The sequence below is a fragment of the Globicephala melas genome, chromosome 1 (assembly GCF_963455315.2).
Source record: "Globicephala melas chromosome 1, mGloMel1.2, whole genome shotgun sequence".
NCBI lineage: Eukaryota > Metazoa > Chordata > Mammalia > Artiodactyla > Delphinidae > Globicephala > Globicephala melas.
The window spans coordinates 30507533-30521812 of NC_083314.1; the positions used below are offsets into that span (position 1 = coordinate 30507533).

Below are 14280 nucleotides of genomic sequence, written 5' to 3' on the forward strand. Positions count from 1 at the left end.
ACAGAAAGTCAATAAGGAAATATTGGCCTTAAACAACATATTAGATCAGATAGAATTAATAGATATATACAGAAACTATTTGCAAATGGTACGACAAATAATGGGTTAATATCCAAAACATTTAAACAGCTCACACAACTGTATCAAAAAAACAAAACAAAAACAAACTGATCTTTTAAAAATAGAGAACCTGAATAGACATTTTTCCAAAGAAGACATAGAGATGGCCAACAGGCACATGAAAAGATACTCAACATCTCTAATCACCAGGGAAATGCAAATTAAAACCACAGTGAGATATCACCTCACATCTGTCAGGCTATATCAAAAAGATAACAAATACCAAGTGTTGACAAGGATGTAGAGAAAAGGGAACCCCTGTGCACTGCTGTGGGAATTGTTACAGCCACTATGAAAAATAGTATGGAGTTTCCTCAAAAAATTAATAATAGAACTACTATATGATCCAGCAGTTCCACACTGGGTATTTACCTGAAGAAAATGAAAACACTAATTTGAAAAGATATATGCACCCCAATGTTTATTGCAGCATTATTTAAAATAGCCAAGAAATGGAAGCAACCTGTCTATCAATATATGAATGGATAGAGAAGACGTGGTATATATTTATAATGGAATATTACTCAGTGATACAAAGAATTAAATATTGCCATCTGTAACAACATAGATAGATCTAAAGGATATTATACTAAGTGCAGTAAGTCAGAGAAAGACAAATACCATGTGATTTCACTTATATGTGTGAAATCTAAAAAACAAAACAAATGAACAAACAAAACAGAAACAGACCAATAGATACAGAGAACAAACTAGTGTTTACCAGAGGGGAGGAGTATGGTCCCCTTCAAGGAGGGATGGTTAAAATAGGTGAAGGGCTTTAAGAGTTGCAAACTTCCAATTGTAAAATATATGTCATGGGGATGTAATGTGTAGCATAGGGAATATAGTCAATAATATTTTAATAACTTCATATGATTACTAGACTTTTTGTGGTGATAACTAATGTATAAAAATATCAAATCACTATGTTGTACATCTGAAACTAATATATTATGTCAATTATGTGTCAGTGAAAAAAATACTACCCCAAAAAATGGAACATAAAAATTTTGAGAATATATATCTATCCAAAAAAACAATTCAATGTGAAAAGCATTAACTGAAATCAAGAGGCACATTCATATGGATAAATAATCAATAATCCATAAAGAATTTAAAACAATCATAAACCTACATTCACCTAATAATACAGCCTCAATCTTTAAACAAAACTGCCAAATTGGACAAATACATAATCACAGTGGGAAACTAAAATACTGCTTGCAAAAACTAAGTGTAACAGTTATTAAAGATATAGAATATTTGAGTAATATAACTAACACACATGCATTTGCACACACAGACAAACACACACAACAGAGAGGGTACTGACTTGGTTTTCCAACACTCTCAAAACATTTAGAAATACTGACCAGATATTATGTGCAAAATAGGCTCAATAAATTATTGAAATAGGCTGAATAAATGATTTGTATTATTTGCTAAGATACAATAAAAATAGAAATCAACAATAAAATGATAAACTTTCTTTAATACAAGTAGAATATAAAAAGCAAACTACAATATTCTTGAATTAAAAAGGAAATCTAAATAATACTGGGAAAATAGATCTATCTGATCAAGAAACTAAAGCTGTTACTCACTCTAAAAAAAATAAATAAAATGGTAAGATCTCCAGATTAACCATGAAAATAAAAGATGTAGCAAAATTAATAATATTCAAATTAACGTCTTCAATATTCTTTTCTTCTCCCTCTTCTTTTTCCTTTCCTTCTCCAACTATTCAAAGCCCACATCATTAGGTGGGGCTTAGCAAGGTGAGTGGCTATGCAATGTGGGTGCTTGGGGAGAGTCATAGAGGCTCAACATAAGGAGACAGAGACCAAGCAGGGAGATGAGGTGGTCCTTACAGGGAAGGCAACCTAATATGGCCTATGAAAGACTGGGCAGGGTGAAGAGAGTGTTCATAAGAAAGCACACAAAGCAACAGCCCAGGGACAACCAGGGTATCAGAAACCAAGCAAAGTGAGGGGGGCATCCCCAGGCCTGAGGGTATAGGTTTTTGGAGATTGAGAAGAGGGAAGAGGACCTCTATATAGGGGCCATCCAGAGTGGGGCCCACAGGAGGCCAGAGGGCATCCACCTGGGGGGGTAGAGGGTAGTTGGCCCAGCAGCATGGGATATTAGATCTGCCATATGCTGAGGAAGGAATCCTTGCATAGAGAGGGCAGTGGCAGCAGCAGCTAAGAGCAGGGCATTGGAACCTGAGCAGGGTAAGGAGGATGTTCACAGGAGGCCAGCACAAGATGTCAGAGCCAGAAAAAGTTGAGAATGTGTCTATCTAGAAGGAAGGCTCAGCACAGGATCCAGAGGCTTAAGCATATTATAGTCCACATGGTGAGTGGACTGGTACAGCATGTCAGAGCCCAAAAGGATAGAAGAAGGCTACCATGCGGGGAGTGACTCAGCCCAAGGAGGATGAATAGGGCATTCAATTGGAATGGGGAGAGGTAGGTGCAATGTTGGAGCCCAAAAGAGGTAAAGAAGGCATTCTTACACAGTACCAAGTATGGGAGAGGAGGTAAGGAGGAAAAAGGCAATGGCAGTCAAGAGAGGAATAATGGCAGCCAGCCTTCTAACTGTTGGAGAAGGGGTTTAGAAATATGAAAAGGGAAACAACTAGAAAGAACCCTAAGATGTTTGATTAGCATTAGAGATGCCACTGTGAACTTGTTTTCATTATATAGCAATGGATATAGATATAATGTGTACATACATACATACACATAGGTCAAATAAATAGATGTAATGTGTACATACATACACATAGGTCAAACAAATTCCCTATGTCCACTGAGAGAGCCTAGGAGCAGCTGCATCTCAATGACTAGAAGCAATCCAAGCTCCCAGATCACAGCTTCTAAGTGATGCTCCTGGGAAAAAGGAACTATAGCTTCTTGGAGAAAACAAAATTCCAGGACTGGGGCAGGGATGGCAATATATGAGGATAAAATGTCTAGATAAAACACCGGAAACTAAGGAAGTACACAGAGACTGATGGGGAAATGTCTAAAGGACATAGAAGTCAACTTGAAGGAGCTCTCACTGGCCAGTTTGATTATCAAAATAAGTAATGAAATTAACAGATTATCTAATGATTAAATAATAATCTAGTGAATAAAATAGTAATCACTGAATCTAAATTATTAATACAAATGAATGAATGAATGAACTGAATATTTGATTAGGATGGGGTATTTACATAGTTTCAGAGTAGCTCCCCATAAATCATATCAATTACAAAAGAGGAATGAGTAACTTTACAAGGGAGAAGCCTGGAAGGCACCACGTTAATCAAGTCCCAGTAACGGGACAAATCCAAATTAAGCACCCACTTTCAAGGATGCAATGAGAAGAATAAGCATCATTTCAGTGATATTCCTGCCAAAGATGCACAACTTTAACCATGTGGAAACATCAAACTCAAATTGAGGAACACTCTGCAAATTACTGACAATGTTCGAAACTGTCAGCATCAAAAAATAAGTCAAGGTGGGGGCTTCCCTGGTGGCGCAGTGGTTGGGAGTCCGCCTGCCGATGCAGGGGACACGGGTTCGTGCCCCAGTCAGGGAAGATCCCACATGCCGCGGAGCGGCTGAGCCCGTGGGCCATGGCCGCTGAGCCTGCGCGTCCAGAGCCTGTGCTCCGCAACGGGAGAGGCCACAACAGTGACAGGCCCGCGTACCGCAAAAAAAAAAAAGTCAAGGTGGGACTGAGAAAGTATTCCAAATGGAAGAAGACTAAAGCAACATAGCAACTAAATGCAATGCATGGCTCTGGACTGGATCCTTTTGCTATAAAGCATATTTATGGGCAATTGGCAAAGCTTGAACTGGCTTTGTTGAATAGACTGCAGTAATAAGTCAGTGATAATTTCCTAATGTTGATAGTTGGATTGTTGATATATAGAAGAATGTCCTTGTTTGTAGGAAATACACACTAAGGATTTGGGGGGTGTCAAGATGGTGGAGTGGGAGGACACAGAGTTCATGTCTCCCCATGGGAGGGTACCTACCAGATGCTGATGGGAGACCTCGACACCCAAGGAGACGGGAGGAACCCCGAGCAACCAGGTAGGACATGGTGGGGAGTGAGCGGGGAAAAGAAGTGGAGGCCAGACAGGACCAGTGCCCCTAAGGGGTGGCTGGGAGAGCGGAGGGGTTTCCACACCTGGAGGGACCCTCGGGGGCTTAGAGGATCAAGGGGGAACACCGCCTAGTGTTTCCCCTCCCCACTTGGCCTGCTGGGGAGAATAACTGAGTAACTGAGGCAGAATAACAGAATAACTGAGGCAGAAGAATGAATAAGTGAGCTAGACAGAATGGTGGAAATAACTGTCAAAGAGCAGAATAAAGAAAGAAGAATGAAAAGAATTGAAGACAATTTCAGAGACCTCTGGGACAACACTAAATGCACCCACATTCGAATTATAGGGGTCCCAGAAGAAGATGAGAAAAAGAAAGGGTATGAGAAAATATTCAAAGAGATTAGAGTCAAAAACTTCCCTAACATGGGACAGGAAATAGCCACCCAAGCCCAGGAAGCACAGAAAGTCCCATACAGGATAAACCCTAGGAGAAACACACCAAGACACATATTAATCAAACTAACAAAAATTAAATTCAGAGAAAAAAAATAAAAGCAGCAAGGGAAAAACAAAAAATAACATACAAGGGAAGTTGATTCCTCTTGCAGGACATACTTAAAGTGATGAAAGGGAAAAAACTACAACCAAGATTACCCCGCAAGGATCTCATCCATATTTAACAGAGAAATCAAAAGCTTTATAGACAAGCAAAAGCTAACAGAATTCAGGACCACCAAACCAACTTTACAACAAATGCTAAAGGAACTTCTCTAGGCAGGAAACACAACAGAAGAAAAAGACCCACAAAACCAAAACAATTAAGAAAATGGTAATAGGAACATACATATTGATAATTACCTTGAATGTAAATGGATTAAATGTTCCAACCAAATGACACAGACTGGCTGAATGGATACAAAAACAAGACCCATATATGTGCTGTCTACAAGAGACCCACTTACAAGAGACCCACTTCAGACCTAGGGATACATACAGACTGAAAGTGAAGGGATGGAAAAAGATATTCCATGAGAACAGAAATCAAAAGAAAGCTGAAGTAGCAATACTTGTATCAGATAAAAGAGGCTTTAAAATAAAGACTGTTACAAGAGACAAAGAAGGACACTACATAATGATCAAGGGATCAATCCAAGAAGAAGATATAACAATTATAAATATTTATGCATCCAACATAGGAGCACCTCAATACATAAGAAAAATGCTAACAACCATAAAAGGGGAAATTGACAGTAACACAGTAATAGTGGGGGAATTTAACACCACACTTACACCAATGGACAGATCATCCAAACAGAAAATAAATAAACACAATCTTTAAATGACACAATAAACCAGATGTATTTAATTGATATTTATAGGACATTCCACCTGAAAGTGGCAGAATACACTTTCTTCTCAAGTGCACACAGAACATTCTCCAGGGCAGATCACATCTTGGGTCGCAAATCAAGCCTCAGAAAATTAAAGAAAATTGAAATCATATCAAGCATCTTTTCTCACCACAATGTTATGAGATTAGAAATCAATTACAGGAAAAAAACTATAAAAAACACAAATACATGGAGGCTAAACAGTGTGCTACTAAATAAACAAGAGATCACTGAAGATATCAAAGAGGAAAAAGAAATACATAGAAACAAATGACAATGAAAACACAATGACACAAAACCTATGGGATGCAGCAACAGCAGTTTCATGAGGGAAGTTTATAGCAATTCAATCTCACCTCAAGAAACAAGAAAAATATCAAATAAACAATCTAACCTTACGTGTAAAGCAACTAGAGAGAGAAAAACAAACAGAACCCAAAGTTAGTAGAAGGAAAGAAATCATAAAGATCAGAGCAAAAATAAATGAAATAGAAATGAAAACAACAGTAGCAAACATCAATACAACTAAAAGCTGGTTCTCTGAGAAGATAAACAAAACTGATAAACCTTTAGAAAGACTCATGAAGAAAAAAAGGCAGAGAACTCAAATCACTAAAATTAGGAATGAAAATGGAGAAATTACAACTGACTCCACAGAAATACATAGGATCATAAGTGACGACTACAAGCAACTATATGCCAACAAAATGGACAACCTGGAAGAAAGGGACAAATTCTTGGAAAGTTACAACTTTCCAAGACTGAACCAAGAAGAATTAGAAAATATAAACAGACCAATCATAAATAATGAAATTGAAACTGTAATTATAAATCTTCCAACAAACAAAAGTCCAGGACCAGATGGCTTCACAGGTGAATTCTATCAAACATTTAGAAAAGAGCTAATAATTATCCTTCTCAAACTCTTCCCAAAAATCGCAGAGGGAGGAACTCTCCCAAATTCGTTCTACAAGGCCACCATCACCCTGATATGAAAACCAGACAAATATATCACCAAAAAAGAAAATTACAGACCAATATCACTGATGAACATAGAAGCAAAAAACCTCAACAAAATACTAGCAAACAGAAACCAATAACACATTAAAAGGATCATACACCATGATGAAGTGAGATTTATGCAAGGATTCTTTTTTTTTAAAGTTTATTTATTTATTTATGGCTGCATTGGGCCTTTGTTGCTGTGCACAGGCTTTCTCTAGTTGAGGCGAGAGGGAGTTACTCTTCATTGCAGTGTGCAGGCTTCTCACTGTAGTGGCTTCTCTTGTTGTGGAGCATGGGCTCTAGGTGCATGAGCCTCAGTAGTTGTGGCACACAGGCTCAGTAGTTGTGGCTCACAGGCTCTAGAGTACAGGCTCAGTAGTTGTGGCACATGGGGTAGTTGCTTCACAGCATGTGGGATCTTCCTGAACCAGGGCTTGAACCTGTGTCCTGTGCATTAGCAGGTGGATTCTTAACAACTGCACCACTAGGGAAGTCCCAGGATTCTTCAATATATGCAAATCAATCAATGTGATACACTATATTAACAAAAGAATTAAGGAATAAAAACCATATGATCATCTCAATAGATGAAGAAAAAGCTTTTGACAAAATTCAACACCAATTTATGATAAAAACTCTTCAGAAAGTGAGCGTAGAGGAAACATACTTCAACATAATAAAGGCCATATATGACAAACCCACAGCTAACATCATTCTCAATGGTGAAAAACTGAAAGCATTTCCTCTAAGATCAGGAACAAAACAAGGAGGTCCACTCTCACCAGTTTTATTTAACATGGATTTGGAAGTCCTAGCCAAGGCAATCAGTGAAGAAAAGAAATAAATGGAATCCAAATTGGAAAAGAAGATATAAAACTGTCACTGTTTGCAGATTACATGATACTATAAAAAGAAAATCCTAAAGATATTACCAGAAACTACTAGAGCTCATCAATTAATTTGGTAAAGTTGCAAGATACAAAATTAACACACAGAAATCTCTTGCATTCCTATTCACTAAAAACAAGATCAGAAACAGAAATTAAGGAAATCCCATTTATCATCCCATCAAAAAGAATAAAATACCTAGAAATAAACCTACGCAAGGAGGCAAAAGACCTGAACCCAGAAAACTATAAGATACTGATGAAAGAAATCAAAGGTGACAAAAACAGATGGAAAGATATCCCATGTTCTTGGACTGGAAGAATCAATATTGTGAAAATGACTCTACTACCCAAAGCAATCTACAGATTCAATGCAATCCCTATCAAATTACCAGTGACATTCTTCACAGAATTAGAACAAAAAATTTTACAATTTGTATGGAAACACAAAGGGCCCTGAATAGCTAAAGATATCGTGAGAAAGAAAAATAGAGCTGGTGGAATCAGGCTCCCTGACTTCAAACTATATTACAAAGCTACAGTAATCAAAACAGTATGGTACTGGCACAAAAACAGCAATATAGATAAATGGTAGAGGTTAGAAAGCCCAGAGATAAACCCATGCACATATGGTCACCTAATTTATGACAAGGAGACAAGAACACACAGTGGAGCAAAGACAGCCTCTTCCTTCAATAAGTGGTGCTGGGAAAACTGGACAGCTACATGTAAAAGAATGCAATTAGAACACTCCCTGACACCATAAATAAAAATACAGTCAAAATGGATTAAAGACCTAAATGTAAGGCCAAACACTATAAAACTTTTAGAGAAAAACATAGGCAGAACATTTTTCAACATAAATCACAGTAAGACCTTTTTTGACCCACCTGCTAGAGTAATGAAAATAAAAACAAAAATAAACAAATGGCACCTAATGAAACTTAAAAGCTTTTACACAGCAAAGGAAACCATAAACAATATGAAAAGACAACCCTCAGAATGGGAGAAAATATTTGCAAATGAAGCAACAAAGTATTAATCTCCAAAATATGCAAACAGCTCATGGAGCTCAATATCAAAAAAACAAACAACCCAATTAAAAATGGGCAGAAGACCTAAATAGACATTTCACCAAAGAAGACATACAGATGGTCAAGAGGCACATGAAAAGATGCTCAACATCACTAATTATTAGAGAAATGCAAATCAAAACTACAGTGAGCTATTACCTCGCACTGGTTAGAATGGCCATCATCAAAAAATCTACAAACAGTAAATGCTGGAGAGGGTTTGGAGAAAAGGAAACCCTCTTGCACTGTTGGTGGGAATGTAAATTGCTACAGCCACTGTGGAGAATAGTATGGAGGTTCCTTGAAAAACTAAAATTAGAACTACCGTATGACCTAGCAATCCCACTGCTGGGCATATACCCTGAGAAAAGCATAATTCAAAAGGACACATGTACCCCAATGTTCATTGCAGCACTATTTACAATAGCCAGGACATGGAAACAACCTAAATGTCCATTGACAGATGAATGGATAAAGAAGATGTGGTACATATATACAATGGAATATTACTCAGCCATAAAAAGAATGAAATTGGGTCATTTGTAGAGATGTGGGTGGACCTAGAGTCTGTCATACTGAGTGAAGCCAGAAAGAGAAAAACAAATATCGTATATTAATGTATATATGTGGAATCTAGAAAAATGATACAGATGAACCTATTTGCAGGGCAGGAATAGAGACGTAGATGTAGACAATGGACATGTGGACACAGTGGGGGAAGGGGAGGGTCGGACAAATTGGGAGATTAAGACTGACATATATACACTACCACGCATAAAACAGCTAGAGGGAACATGTTATAAAGCACAGGAAGCACAGCTCGGTGCTCTGTGATGACCTAGATGCATGGGATGGGGGCGGGGCATGGAAGGGAGGTCCAAGAGGGAGGGGATATAGGTATACATATAACTGATGCACTTCGTTGTACAGCAGAAATTATTAACTCCAATAAAAAATAAATAAATAAGGATTTGGCGGTGTTGGGGCCTTATGTCAGTACCTTACTATCAAATTATTCTTGTGGGGGAAAATATTTTGTACTTATTTGCAACAGTTTGAAGTTTGCTTCAAAAAGAAAAAGAAAAAGTTTAAAGATAATTGTTTCAAATAGAGATAAATGTTTTATTTCACTTTTAGAAAAATATGGGAAATGCCTGAGTAACTTTACTCTAATACCTGGATGAAGTGGATAAATTTCTAGAATATAATTTAGAGCATTCAGGTAGGCCATATAATACCAAACTCTCCTATAATGGAGCACCTAAAAATACTGGACAACATTTTAAAAAATTATTTTAAATGCATAACTAAGTTCACAAGAAGGTGGATTATCCTCAGAGAAAAAAGAAAGTAGAAATACAATATAGGGTTAGCATAAGATTGTAAGCATAAGAACATTCAAAAATGTCGATGAACAAACTATCATAATAGATTTCAGCAAGTTTCTCATATGTATGTTAGATACATTGCTGATGGAAGGATCCACATGTGAAACACAACATATTCTAAATAAGAGTAATGACTAATAAGAAAAAATTAGGTGAAATACTCCATTCAAAATGATTTTTAAATAAAAAGCAGTTAAGAATAATTTTAACAAAGTGGATGAACCTCATAAAGAAAATAATACATTTTGTTGAAGAACATAAAACATCTAAAAAATGGAGAATGAGAATTTTCAATAATATTACACACATATCGATTTTTTCAAATAATTTAGAATTTCAGTGCAGTCTCAATCAAATGTAAATAGAACTATTTGTGGAACTTTTCAAATTAATTATAAATTTATACAGAAGCATAAATGAGGCAAAAGAATAAATGAGGCAAAAAATAAAATGAACAAGGTAAGACCACTTAATCTACAATTTAGCAAGAAATTCTATAAAGTTATAGTAATTTTAGAATAGTGAAATTGGCCCAGGAATAAATCTATAGATAAATGCAATAGAAAAGAGCCCCCTTAGAAGCATACACAGAATAATTGTATGATGGGGAGGCATCATGAATCAGTGGGGGAGAATTTGGACTATTTAACACATCTTGCTGAAACAATTACATATCTCTGTGTAAATAATAAAATAGTGAAATACAAAATAAAGTCCAGATGGATCAGAAACATAAATATTTTTAAAACTGAACTATTTGAGTCAAAAAGAAGACTAACTTTATGACCTTAGGTTAGAAAGATATTAATTAAATTATCCCAATAACACACATAGAACAGAAAAACATTAACAAATGTGGCTATAATCAGAATTTTAAACTTCTTCTTAATGAGAAATAACATTTACAAGGATAAGACAAACAACATATAAGTAGAACACATAAAACCAAGAATTATTTTTAAAGCTATGTAACCAAGAGAACTCCAAAATTTAAGAAGACAACAGAAAATGTGTGCAAAATGCATCAATAGACAATTTGTGGAATCCAAATAGAAAACAAACATATGAAAAGATGGTAAAAATCACCCATTATTAGGAAAGTGTAAATTAAAATCATGACATTATTTTTCATCTATCAGGCCAAAATTTTAGGATCTAACAGTACTGCATATTGATGACTGTATGAAAAACAAGTTCTCAGACACATCACTGATGAGAGTAAAAATAATTACAACCATTCTGGAAGGGAATTTGATGCATCTATTAAATATGAAAATGTACATACCCAATTTCTCCACAATTCTACTTTCAGGTCTCTGGGTTAAATAAATATATATGGACAAGGAGATAGATACAAAGGTAAGTACTGCACCCGTTTAATTATAGAAAAGTAAAAGAAAGTATGCACATGATGCAATAGGGGAATGAAATGAAGTGAAATGAAATATCATGGATTATTATTTAGTTGTTATGAGCATGAATTATATTTGTATTTATCAATATAGATAGCTCTCAAAAATATGGTTGAATAAACAAGTAAGCTCTTAAATAATATGTACAACTATTTAATGTTTTAAAAACTCAGGGGCTTCCCTGGTGGCGCAGTGGTTGGGGGTCCGCCTGCCGATGCGGGGGACGCAGGTTCGTGCCCCGGTCCTGGAGGGTCCCGCGTGTCACGGAGCGGCTGAGCCCATGAGCCATGACCGCTGAGCCTGCGCATCCGGAGCCTGTGCTCCACAGCGGGAGAGGCTGCGGCGGTGAGAGGCCCGCGTACCGCAAAAAAAAAAAAAACAAAAAAAATGCTCAGAACAATAATATTTGTGTGTGTGCGTGTGTCTAAATGTACGTAAGAGAACTCCGATAAAAATAATTGTCTTCTTGGAGATTTAGTCAATATGGGTCATGATAGAGGTCAAGGTCAAAATGGAAGTTTATTTCTAAACATAACATTGTAATTTTTAAAGAAATGATCATATGTTCATATATAACTTGTGTACTTTTTCAAAACTTGAGAAAAATAAAGGCCAGAAGTGTATATAATATATGATATCCAGGCAACAAAATAAATTGAACAGAGACTAGAAGATGTGATGCTTGCTGGGAGAATATGTGCTGGAAATTCTCTTATGGGCTTCTTAGGTCTTACTAATATGAAATCTACAAGGGAGAAAAAATACATATTCTTTCTATACTGTATTTAGAAAGACTTCATTTTCCCCTTGTATCTATCATTAACACCCACCATTTATTTAAGAACAGGTTTCTAATCTTGTCAGAAAATGAGAACCATTAAATCGCCTGATGCACATGAATTGCTGCATGCCCTCAGCATGAACAGAACTTTATCAATTTGCTGACTTTAAGATGACTTCAAGATTCAAAGCTCTGATCCATAGTCTCCACTATCAAAGATGCCTCAAGGAGAAAGACAAGCTGCATCATCCATACTGACCAATCTGTGGCTTACTTGGTCTTGTCTGTCTCAGAGAGGCTTATTCCCATCTCAAGTTCACTGACTGTTTTCATTACATAGGTTCTTTTGAGGTTCTGACCTGAAGCAAGTACAAGTGGAAAGGCTCAACTATTTAAAGATGAAGTAGAAGTTCAGCCTTTAACTCCTAGGTCCAAAATTTTCTTCTGTGACCACACATGAGGGTATCGCAAATTTAAAACCTGACTACATGCCTCTCTATCATTCAGGCCACTGTAAGATTAAATGTGACACAATTGATTCAGAGAAATATTAATAACTGGATTTTTTTCACCTTAGCTTCCTAAGCTCCCAAAGAAGTTTCATCACAAGACTCATTCTCCCCTCCAGAGCTTTGAAAAACATAGATTGCATATATGCAAATGGAAAGCTTTCTGTTAAGAATTAATGACTAATACAAGAAGAAGCTCCTATCAACTCTCTAGAATCACAGTTTTCAGAAGAATGATAGAGTAGAGAAAATGGCTAAAGTCCCAAGTTAGAGTACAGACAATCTAAGTCCAAACCCAAACCATGGGACTTACATACTCCACATGGCTATAGGGAGAGTTGGGTCTGCAAAGCAGACTCTGGGATTTCTTCTCTAGCCAGGCTCTAAGACCTCAGATTACTTCCCACAGTAGATAAAACAGAAACAACGAAGCTCTTATTTCCTGAGAAGAGGATATGCCCATATGAGCTTATCACAGGTATATAGAAAGGAGAGGAGGAGCCCTGGTCCTTGTTTTTGAGCCAAAGTAATGTCTGCCAAGACTTCCAGTCTCTCTCGTTACCCTGAAACTTTTCTTCCCAGAGGACAAGAAGAAGCTAACAAGATCTGTCAGAAGCTGAAATTAATTGGTCCTTTTGGAGCAATTGAATCTACAAAAAAATTGACTGGTACTGGTAAGTGAATTTATAGATAAAAGATCTATACATAAAAACCAATTGAATTGAAAGCATTTTCAGAATGGTAAAGACTTCCAGAAGTCTGATCCTCCATAAAAGCAATGAGAATGCTAGCAAAAATGATCAAAATCAATTTTTTTCAGAAATCTAGAAATTAACTAAAGGCTTGTAATAATTGGAAAAGCATTTATTCAAGAAAGCCAGATGAATTTTGGTAAGAACAGTGAGTCTTTGGTGTTTTAACTCATCTTTTTCCCATCCCCCTTTCCCTAGCTTCACGGTCACTTTGAAAGCCAAAAGCCTCACAACTACAGTGAAAGCCATCAACCTCACAGCCAGCAGACAGAAGAAAGTGTGTTTAGATCTCCACAACAGCCCCATCCCAAAAGATTCATCACTCTTGGATCTGTATGGCAGCTTCCTGAAAAGCTCTATTCTCAGGTCTTCTCTTCATTTGACCTGACTTAGAACTTGCACTGTGAGAAGAGCCCTATCACTAGGGTGTTGGCTGAAAAAACAATCAGTAGCAATTATTTAACATCACAGCTACCTGAGGCAATGATACCAGTTGGGGATTATAGGAGGCTGACTTAAAAACATAAAAGGAAAAACTGAGGAATGATAAAGCTATGATATATTCCAAGGAATCTAGAAGGTCATACACAGGTACAGTTCTGGGCATATGACCAAGAAAACCCTGAGAAGGCCCTACTCTTTCACCTTTGACTAATCTTAAGCCTCTGTGAAAACAGGAAGTGAAGGCTAAGGAAGAATTGTAAACTCCCTGCTGGAGTATTGAAAATATGAGCAATTTACATACAGAGCCTCTCAGTGAATGTTTGGAAGTTTATTGATTCAAGGTATTTAAAGAATCTCTGTCTAATTTTTAGCTGACCACTAAGGTACCTGAGCAGACAATTAAGTGACTG

General features: G+C 36.8%; 1 protein-coding gene across 6 annotated transcripts in view; it reads left to right on the forward strand.

The window, feature by feature from the left end:
• Positions 1-13656, forward strand: part of RGS7 (regulator of G protein signaling 7) — a 606659-nt gene extending 593003 nt beyond the window's left edge. For all 6 annotated transcript variants that reach the window (XM_060309649.1, XM_060309485.2, XM_060309402.2 and 3 more), the window contains 2 exons: positions 13257-13348; positions 13625-13656. In XM_060309649.1, coding sequence (XP_060165632.1) covers positions 13257-13348; positions 13625-13641 — 109 coding nt within the window. In that variant the 3' untranslated portion in view covers positions 13642-13656. The remainder of the gene's footprint in view (positions 1-13256; positions 13349-13624) is intronic.
• The last annotated feature ends 624 nt before the right edge of the window (positions 13657-14280 follow it).